The 10,683-nt window shown below is 38.4% G+C and overlaps 1 protein-coding gene across 1 annotated transcript in view; it reads right to left on the bottom strand.

Annotated features, from left to right (window-relative positions):
* The window catches only part of Eqtn (equatorin), a 27,597-nt gene extending 17,137 nt beyond the window's left edge, over nucleotides 1–10,460 (bottom strand). The window contains exons 1-6 of the mRNA XM_023723490.1: nucleotides 10,341–10,460; nucleotides 6,414–6,500; nucleotides 4,318–4,392; nucleotides 3,604–3,648; nucleotides 2,352–2,411; nucleotides 1,075–1,231 (exon numbers count right to left, since the gene is read on the bottom strand). Coding sequence (XP_023579258.1) covers nucleotides 1,075–1,231; nucleotides 2,352–2,411; nucleotides 3,604–3,648; nucleotides 4,318–4,392; nucleotides 6,414–6,500; nucleotides 10,341–10,434 — 518 coding nt within the window. The 5' untranslated portion in view covers nucleotides 10,435–10,460. The remainder of the gene's footprint in view (nucleotides 1–1,074; nucleotides 1,232–2,351; nucleotides 2,412–3,603; nucleotides 3,649–4,317; nucleotides 4,393–6,413; nucleotides 6,501–10,340) is intronic.
* Between the last annotated feature and the right edge of the window lie 223 nt (nucleotides 10,461–10,683).

Genomic DNA, 10,683 nt, shown 5'->3' with positions numbered 1-10,683 from the left:
TAGAATGATTTGTTCTAATGGTGTTTGTAAATAGGATCTCAAGTTCGTATCTTGTACAGCAATTAACCACTAAGAATATATGCAGTGTGTTAAATATTGAAACTGTACTACCAATTTGATTTGAAACTGTCTCATTGCTATCTGTTTATCAATAAAATTTTGAAAAATAAAAAAAATAAAATTTTGAAAAAAAAAAGAAAAAGAAAAACACCATAGCCCCCAAAAATGTAATTAATGACTGTGAACATTAGATAATTTTGTTAGAATTTTTGAAAGTAATTTCTAATTATCCTAAGATGATTTCTAAGAATTTTTTAATGAATATTTCCCTCATTCAGGTTTTGTTTTTTTTTTGTGTGTGTGTGTGTATTTTTTTAGGGAAGTGTCTACAGGGTGTTCAGGGTCTCATTGCTAGATTAGACTCATAGTGATCCGCATGTTTACAGCCTCCCAAGTGCTGGGATTACAGGTAGGCTCCATCATGCCCAGTCTCAATTGCCCTCTCAGCAGGCCTGGGGATGGGGCTGGCACAGCAGACTCAGGGATCAAACCCCTGGCTCCTGAGCCTGCTTGCAGGCTCTTTAAATCCGAGTTATTTGGTTGGCCCTTAGCTCATTCAGGTTTGATTTGAACTTAATATTTTATTTTTTTAAAAAACTATCAAATGGATAGGCCTCAAGGCATAAATGTGATGGAGATTTGCTGTTGTTTGGAGGTCCCAGGCAAGGTTTGCTTGCATGGAAAGTGTCTGAGCTTAGCCAAATCTGCTGTTCAGAAGAGAATATAAGGCCCTTCTGCTCCGCCACCATGAACAGCCATTATCTAGATCGCCTATGTGCTTTCCAGTTGACTATGTTATTTCTACCTATAGTTGCCTTTAAATTATTAGGGGGAAATTCAAGAAGAATGAATATTCACCGAGAGATGGCTCCATGCTCTCCCGAAAAGGAGAAATGGAGTAAAAACTGAGTGTGTTCATTTAGGAGGCACGTTTTCCCAGCAGCGTGTCAAGGCAGGCGGGAGTCAGCTGCGCGGCACGCAGGAGTCGCGGAGATCGCAGGTGGCTAGGCTTACCTCAGCTGCTTGAGTCTGTGCAGGGTGATGATGCAGAATATCAGGAGGGGAATGAAAATGAGGAGGGTCATCAGCGCGATGCCCACCATTAATTTCAGCTTCAGAGCCTCTAGGTTTGATAGCTTTTCTTCTACATTCGTACTGTTCACATCAGAGCCTGAGAGGACGCAAAGAAAAGACCATTGGAAACTGCGTTCTGAGCTTCCTGGGGTAGAAGAGAAGGCAGCGCCACTGCGGGCCATCTGCGGAACTCCCGCTCGCTCCCACACCCAGGCGAGCCAAGAGGAGGCCGCCGCCCCAGCAAGCGCTCTTTCCCCTTTCCCATTCCTGCCAACCTTGGATTAGCTGCCTGCGGCTCCGTGTTATAGGAGAGGCTTAGGGATTTCCCCTGAGACATAACCAATAAGTAGCAAAATCTTGACTTTAGACCTCAGTTACCACATGCCAAAATAGGTGTGTAACAGACATCTCCCTAGACTCCAATCAGAGTGATCTATCACCTGAAGAGATTTTGGTTACTTTCCGTACAAGGGACAGTCCCACAAGAGAGAAAGGTACGAGCTTTACTGGTGCACGCCCTGATTTCCTCTAAAACAGTATGATGCACTGAAGCGGATGGGTGAAATTGCAGAGCTAAGTCTGGCTTTTTATTACTGAGCAGTTTAAAGCCAGTGTGCCAGACATTACCAGAAAAAGGAAGGAACTTATTAAGCTTTCTATGATGAGTAATAAAATCATATCCAGAAATAAAGCCTAGTTTTAAAAGACTGCACTGTGTATCCTAGACACCCTGTCCTGTTTCCTCTATCCATTTGGGAACAGAAGCTATGAAACTGGTAGCAATCACTTGCAACATGATAACTGGAGGATGCTCAGGACACATGATCAGAATCAGGAGATCCATCTTTTGCAAAAGGGAAGAGGATGGAAGATGGATGGAAGGGAGTAAGAGGGGAGGCAAAGAGGAGGGAAACACATGGATCGTGTACATGCAGCAACTCCTCACAAGGCCTGTGATTGCTAGCGAACAGAAAATCCAAGCCAACACGTACCAAGCCCCTGTGATGCATGGATTCATTATGCCTGCAAATACGTACTAACAAAAACTGAAAAAGAGAACTGTGACTCTCCTAAAATAGTAAATGTCCCCTCTAATACAACCTTGGCTGTCAGGATGCCCTCCTGTATTCACTCCCGAGCTAGGGAAAATAGGGTCACCTTGCAGCCACTAAAACGTGACTATTATGTATCTGTTCATTGAAGTTCTTTGTTCTTACCTGGAATTGGTTGCAATAACTGATTACCACCACCGGTGACTGCTGTTGATCCATTTATAGCTGTTAAAATGATGCATTTGTGTTAGGGCAAGCAATCACCGGGTAACAATATTCTATCTGTATAAATATGTGTGATAACACGGTCAGCTTGTGCTCATTATTCACGACGGTTCTTATGTGCAGTACGAGCACTATAAGCCTGCATCAAGCTCATCTGTCCAGCACACGGACCTTCTCCATGCACGCATTACAGGCTTGTTGCATACAGGAACATTCAGTGTGACACTCGGGGGCCAGGTCAAGGTGTGACTGTAAGTGTCAGGCACAAATAGTTATTGGAATCTCTGCCAGTGCTCACAAATGAGCTTGAAGTTGTTATAAGTATTGACTTTTAGGTGACAGAGATCTTTGTGAGTAGGTGGTACAGAATCAGATAGAGTATATACAGTGAGGAGTGACTGAATATGGTATAGATTTCACATTTATTATGGATACAGAAGGATATGTATGATCTAATATGTTCATATGTAAACACTTTCTGCATTTTTATATAAACATGTATAGGATGATATGTATGTTGCATTACATATACAAAGCTGTATGCATTTATATTTTACTTTTATACAGGTACATATTTTTATATACACTATGCATTTATATGCATTCCTGTGTTCTATGCTGACATTGTTCCAAAGATGACATGGGTCTTTACTAGGCAAAAATAGACTTATGTAAAGCCTGTCATCATGACTTGAGTGACTGGATTTTATCTTATTTATTTATTTACTTATTTATTTTCATTTGAGAGGGGGTCTTGCTGTGCAGTTCAGACTGGCCTAGAGCTCACTTTGTAGCCCAGGCTGGTCTTGAACTTGCAACAATCTTCCTGCCTGAGCCTTCTGAGTGCCGAGTGCCAAGTGCCGGGGTTACAGGCATGTGCCACCACACCCAGCTTAGATTTTAACATTTGTAAGAGAATAAAACTTTTTTGTAAAAGAATGTAAAAAACAATGTGAGTTTAGTACCTCTCTGGTTTTTTGCTGTTACTTGCAGCAGCCAAACCTTCACTTGTTGATTCTTAGTATTAGATGTATTAAGATTGACCTTGGATTTTTTTTTTTTTCAGTACCAAGGATTGAACTTGAGACCTCAAGCTTGCCATGAGCTATCTTCTAGACCCCAGACCTTGGCTTTCTTACATAAGAAATTAGAAAACCAAAACATTTCTCCAACTATCTAACTGGGTACTTACCTTTAGCTAACATTGTCCAAAATGCAGGCACATTTGGGGTTGTTTCTGGTTTAAAAAAAAAGAATAAAAATTAAGATTTGATTGTCTTGAAAAAAAAATAAAACTTACTTCACTCAAGTCATTAGGGAGCCCATCATGGGTTGTTAGGACTTTAGCTATTTTATAAGGAACAATATTTTTGGCAGGAAAGTAAACTAGTGATTCTTATTTTGAAGCTTCCCATTCCCAGAACCACTCCATGGAATAATTTTAAGAAACGTTAACCATTGTCTCTAATCAGAGATACATTTATTCCTTAAAACAGATAGAAATTTTTGCATCATTATCAGCATAAATTAGGTTTATAATGTATTAGTCAGAGTTATATTTCTAGAAATACAAATTATATATTTATATGAATAAACTTATGTTTAAATTTTATTTTATGTATTTTAAAAATATAATCACTTATAAATATAATTTTATGTAATTACAATACATTGATTAAAGTAAATTTAAACTTCTAAAAAGCTGTTGCTATGCTTTTTTGGATATACCTAAAAATTTACTGTCAGACATTCACCACTCACAAGATTTTAGTTATTTTAAAAATACAGCAGTGTAAACACTTTAAGCATACTACTTCTTTATGCTATAGTCAGAGTAGTGACTCCTAAATTTTCAAGTAATATAATTATGTGGTTAAGAATAAATACATCAAAATAATTTTAATACTTTGTTTATTTCTAAGAAAGCCTTCATCATCTTCTTCCTCAAAATTTTTGTCCGCAAGCGTTGCACTAATTCCAGCTATGAAAAGAGAGAAAGGATTATCACATATACACATGAAATAAATATTTGAAAATAGGTGTACTGTAATGATAAAAAGGAAAGACAAGAGAGGGAAGAAATTAAAGGCAAAGATATTGATATCTTCTTGAAATAACAAAAAATGGATTTTCTTTTTTTCTTGCTCCGAATTCCTTCAGGGCAAATTTGGCTGGCTTGAGTTGTGGGGCTTGAACCCCAGCAACCTGAGCCTGACTGCTTTGTTGAAGCAGCCACTTAAAGAACTGAGCTAAAGGGCAGGCCCCCAAAATAACAAAAAATGGAAAGGAAGTAGGCAGAGAAGAATAACATTTCTGTGCTCATGTGTTGCCTTGGGTGAGATTAAAGTTCCTAAATTGTGAGAGAGAAGAAAAACAGGGATGTTGAGACCACAGCTTCCCACAGAGGAGAGGAGAGCAGTTAGCTTGGATGATTGGTTTTCCTAAGTTCCCTGCACGGGCCTTGACATGAGAGTCACATTACCAAGTGGCCTGGCTCTTGCCAGGATAAAGAGTTTGTCTATTGGGAAAGTGTTTTGAGTGTAAAGATTGGGGACCTAAATCTAGAGTGTGTCCCTCTGCAGGGGTGTCACTGAAAAAGTGTCTGGTAATAATCATGCCTCAAGAGCCATTTCCCCCTCTGTAGTTGACCATGGTAGTCAACTTTGCTGAATACAGGAGTCAGTACAGTGGTGTCTTGGTTCATGAACTTAATTCTTTCCACAATTCTGGTCGCAAAATCAGATAAGAATCAAGTCAAATTTCCTGTAAGGTTAACACTGAACTTGACCATTGAATTCGAGTGTAAGTTCAATATGTACACAGACTACCTCATAAAGGAAGAGTTCTACAGAGAGGCAGAAATGAATTCAAGCGCAGCCCGCATACCTATTATAGGTATCCAGCTGACAAGAGCAGATGGAGAAGGGTTGTTATTACTGGAGTTGACTAAACTGGCTGTGCTCCCATTATGGGGGTCGGAGAGGAGAGGAGAGGAGAGGAGAAGAGAGAGAGAAACAGCTTGTTCCCTCACTTTACCCCCCTTGCCCTCAGAACTGTAAGAACCATACTTAATCCACCTTTAGTCAAAATTATCCTAGAAATCTTTATTTCCTTGAGGCCTTTGTCCTCTAGGCTGCCCCTACCACGCATGCATGCACGTTGTCACAGCCTCTGTTAAATGGCAGGAATTTCTCACCTCAGGCTCTCTCTCTCTCTCTCTCTATATATATATATATATATATATATATATATATATATATATGCAGTGTGTGTGTGTTTTGAATGATCCTTCCTCCAAATTATAAAAATATTTAATTTATTTTCTTGACCGCCTCTGGGACCTGAACTGTGGGCATAGAAATCAGGATTTTGGGATCAAATCTATAGGTCCTATGGTTCACAAAACCTTCGGGAATTTTAGGGACATGGTCTGCTTTGGAGCTGGCTTTCTCAATCTTGTCCCAGATCATTCAAGATGCTATTCAACATGCACAACAAGATTCCCATGAAGGATTATCTAATTAATGTCTTCTCTGGAAATATCATTGTCTCATGTTTGGAATTATTCAAAATATCCCAGTAGCTTCATTAACAGGCATTTCATGAGCTTGGCTTGTTCCAGTGTTAAAAAGATACTAGAAATTATCTTCATTGTTCAAAGATGTTGAGTGTAAAAACAAGGCAAAAATATGAATTTAATAAACATAATTTTCTAGATACTTATAATTTTTCTATGCAAACCAAATATACTAGGTGCAGACCCCACCCCACCCCAGCTGTTTGAGTTGTCAGCGCAGTGTCCTGGAGCTGGGGGCCATGGTGTGGTACACTGCAAACAAAACCAAGAGGAGGATCCAGAGCTGAGCCAAGCCCAGAGTCACAGAACGGAGCTGGGAAGCGTCCAAGCTGATTTAAGAGCTAAGGTTTCTTCCCTCCACAACCTCACTGGTGCTGCTTGGAAATCCTTATTTAAGGGGTTTCATCCATGCCATCAGTACTCACAATTCTTTAGAGAAAGACTCAGATCTGTTGTTGCTCTCACGGATATTTCAAACACAGTGCCATTTGGATTTTGTGTGGTGAACACATCTAAAAAAAAAGAAAGTCTTGAATACCTAGTTGTATCAGTTGTCCATTACCTTTTTTGTTTATATGATTTTTGTTAAAAGTTTATTGAATGATCCTTCCCCCAAATTATAAAAATATTTGATTTATTTTTCACACTTAAGAAAGTGAGAGCAGGGGTTACAGTGAAAATCCTGGAAAGAAAACCAAAATAATGTCTTTAAGCCCAAGGACTGAGAAACAATTTAGGAAGAAATTCACACTGCGTGTGGTGGTGCGTGCCTGTAATCCCAGCTCTTGGGAGGCTGTAAACAGGTGGATCACTATGGTCCAATGTAGTAGTGAGACCCTGAACACCCTGTAGACCCTTCCCTAAAAATACCTCCCCTCAAAATAAGTAAATAAAGATACTTAAGCACCTTTGAATGTTAGCAGTAGGATGGGAAAGAGCTCTTAATGTACATAGAAAAAAATTAATAAATTGGATATAAAAATAGGACAAGATTGTGAACAAATAATTTGTAGAAGCAGAAATAAAATTGCCTAAAAATAACAAGAAAAATATTCAACTTCAAAAGTATTATAGTGCAAGTAAATATATTTCTCATCACATTCACAAAATATTCTGGTTGCACACATTCACTATAGACAAGGTTGTGGATCATGGGAGAGCACTGTGTGGTGTCTATCAGTACTTCAAAAGATTTACCCCATCTTCGGCAATTTCAGGAGTTGATATCTAGCTTGAGAGAAACCCCTAAATTTGTGTAAGAAAGGGATGTATGGAGAAGAAATGTCAGTAATTCTCTAACAAGATAATGAATTAACCTTGTTTTATAGACCAGTAGAGTACAGTACAGTACAGTAGAGTATATAGTATAGCCTCCCTCTCTCTGGGAGGCTGAGGCAGGAGGACTGCAAGTTTGAGCCTAACTAGGGACTTAGCAAGACACTCTCTTGCAAAAAACAGAAAAAAAAGAAAAAAAGAAAAGCTAGTTCACTGCAAAAGCCCAGTACTTAAAACATAACAAGTAATAAAGCAGACATGAAAAGCATTCCATTTGTTAAATGAGAAAAACAAGTTATTACTGTGAACCCTTTTATGTGGATGAATTAAGCATAAAATTTAAAAGACCGCTATTGACTCATCAACAAAACAATATAAGAAGTTGTACATTATAGTTTGCAAGGATCCGTACATGTTTATCTTTATTGTTTTCTATTTTTGATGGTCAGTAAAGATTCCAGCATAATTAAATATCTTGATTTTTAAGCCAAGACTCTCAGGAAATTTTCACTTTTTAGAATGGTGCCCTTGGGGCTGGAGAGATGGCTCAGTGGTCTAAAGCACCTACTTGGAACGGGCTTGGCAAAGCACAGGGACCACGGTTCAATCCCCCAGCACCACATGCCAGTCAGCCCCGCCCCCTGGTGGGCTGAGCTGGCCGTACACACACACAATAAATGAATGTAATAAATAAACATAGGAATATATAGAATGGTGCCCTTCAGGGCTGGTGAGATGGCTCAGTGGTTTAAAGCACCTACTTAGAACAAGCTTAGCAAAGAATAGATTTCTTTCTTTCTTTCTTTCTTGCGTGTGTGGGTGTGTGTGGGTGTGTGTGTGTGGCCAGCTCAGCCCACCAGGGGGGCGGGGCTGGCTGGCATGTGGTGCTGGGGGATTGAACAGCGGTCCCTGTGTTTTTGCTTAGCTTAGCTTGTACTAAGTAGGTGCTTTAGACCACTGAGCCATCTCACCAGCCCCCATAGAATAGATTTCTGTTGTCTCAAGCCTCCTACCACTCAGGGTGTACAGTACTTTGTTTTAGCAGACCTGCGAAACACAAACTCATCTTCAAATAAATAATCACTATATTGTTTATTTTTATTGTGAATAAATAGCTAAATATCTATTTATTGTAAGTAGAAACCATGGCAGATAGAAATGGTTACCAAAATTATAGCCAACAGTCCCTCAGAGAAAGGACTTCTATTTAGAATATAAAAAGAATTTTAAAAGATTGGGCCCCCTAAATTCAAAGACCCAATCGAAAAATGGGGCATCCGAGATGAATATACACTTCTCAGATGAAGAAATACAAATGGCAAATAAATACATGAAAAAAAAATGTTATGTTTCATGTCTAGTTGTCCCTCCAAGGCCTCATGCAATTATGAGGCAGACTTCAAGAATTTGTTATTAACTCATGATCCAGTGCTAGGATTACGGGTGTGAGTGCTGCTGGGATTATGGGTGCAAGCGCTGCTGGGATTATGGGTGTGAGTGCTATATCCAGCCTGGGGCAGATAGTCTGAATGCAACATAGGGGACGCATACTTGCTCTCTGTTGCCGCTGCTGCTGCTGCTCGTGCCAGTTTGCTCTTGCTGTTTTTTTCCACCACCATGAACGGCTGCCCTCTGCCATGTGCCCTCTGTCTTGGAGCCAGCCAAGAATGGACTGAAACCTCCACAAACTGTGAGCTAAATAAACCTTTCCTTCCTTCATTTTGAGTGTTAGCTATTTTGTTCCAGGAACTAGAGAAGAGCAACTGAGACAAACAATATCATTGGTCATTCAAGAGATGCAAATTAAAACAATGCTGAGATTTCATCTTAACCCTGAAAGAAGGGCTATCATCAAGAAGTCAAGGGCTGGGGAGATGGCTCAGTGGAGTAAGCCCTTCCCTGGCAGGCGCAAGGACCTGAGTTCAATACCCGGTTCCAAAAAAAAAAAAGAAGAAGTCAAGCAATAACAAATGCTGGAGGGGCTGTGCCGAAAAAAGAACCTTTCTCCACTGTTGGTGGGAGTGCAAGCTGGTTCAACCTCTGTGGAAATCAGTGTGGAGATTCCTCAGAAAGCTAGGATTGGAAGTCCAATTAAGCCCAGCTTAAATTCCCCTTCTAGATATTTTCCCAAATGAACTGAAAACGTACCACAGTGACCTATATGCACCCATGTTTGTAGCAGCACAATTTATCATAAATCTTGGAAACCCAAATGCCCATCAACCGAGGAATGGATAAAAAAGATGTGGTATTTTTATACAGTGAATATTACTCAGCCATAAAAAAGATAAACTCAAGGCTTTTATAGGTAAATGGATGACACTAGAGACCATATTGGTAAGTGAAGTAAATCAGACCTGCATGTGCAAACATCATAGTGTCTCCCTAGTATAAGAACCTGAAAGACTAAATAAAATCCAAGAAGTACAGTTGATAGTGTAAAAGGGAAAGAATCTATCCAATGGGAAGGAAACACTGGAATGAGGAACAGGACAAAAGAAAGAAGGGAAAAAGATATGTTTATGTATGTGTAAACATATATATATATATATATATATATATATATATATATATATATATATATATATATATATATATATATATATATTCATGTGTAGGATAGCTTGGATAATTGTACTGCTGATTTCTACTGGTCTATTGAAAGGAGCAGTTAATGCTTAAATTCTATTTCTTTTTCTTTTTCTGATTTTGCATGTTTATATCTGGTAATCTAAACAACTAACTTTAAGATAATATTATATAATGCATCAACCATTATTGAATTCTCATTATTTTGTTTGGTGAAATTCTGTATTTTTTGTAATTTTTTTCTTTTTCTTTTACCATTTTATATTCACTTTAAAAAATTAAAAAGATAGATTACCAAGAGAACCTTCTTTAACTTCATAACACCTCTTGAAAAAAGTTGTAGGAAATAAGGAATTAATTTTACACCCTGAAAAGTTTTCTATGTAAGTTAGAATTTAAGAAACCGAAAAAAATTACTGGCAGTTTAAAGAGTTAAGATGTCAAGCAAGAATAATCAGGTTTGGTATACGTTACGTTTAAAGACTTACATTGTTTTATGTCTTTATAATAATTGCCAGTTTTCTCATTAGCAGGAATGTCATCCATATTTTTTTCTCCATGAGTAGCAAAGTTGTGGGCCATGTATTGCTCTTCCTGGATATCCTCAGCTAGGGATTTCACATCAGATAACTCTAAAAAAGTACAACACACCAAAGAGCACAGATATGGTAAAGTTCTTTTACTTTATTTTTTCCCAGTATTTTTCATAAACAATTTGGGTAGATTTAAAATCTAAATTATTTCATATGTCCAACTAAAAACTACACCAGTCTGTACAAAATCACCAAATGGCAATTTTCTATGATTAAGAGTATTTTTTCCCTACCTATT

Source organism: Octodon degus, unplaced genomic scaffold (assembly GCF_000260255.1).
Source record: "Octodon degus isolate 3935 unplaced genomic scaffold, OctDeg1.0 scaffold00099, whole genome shotgun sequence".
Classification (NCBI taxonomy): domain Eukaryota; kingdom Metazoa; phylum Chordata; class Mammalia; order Rodentia; family Octodontidae; genus Octodon; species Octodon degus.
Note: the sequence above shows the minus strand (reverse complement) of the source record. Positions and strands in the feature narration are given on the sequence as shown.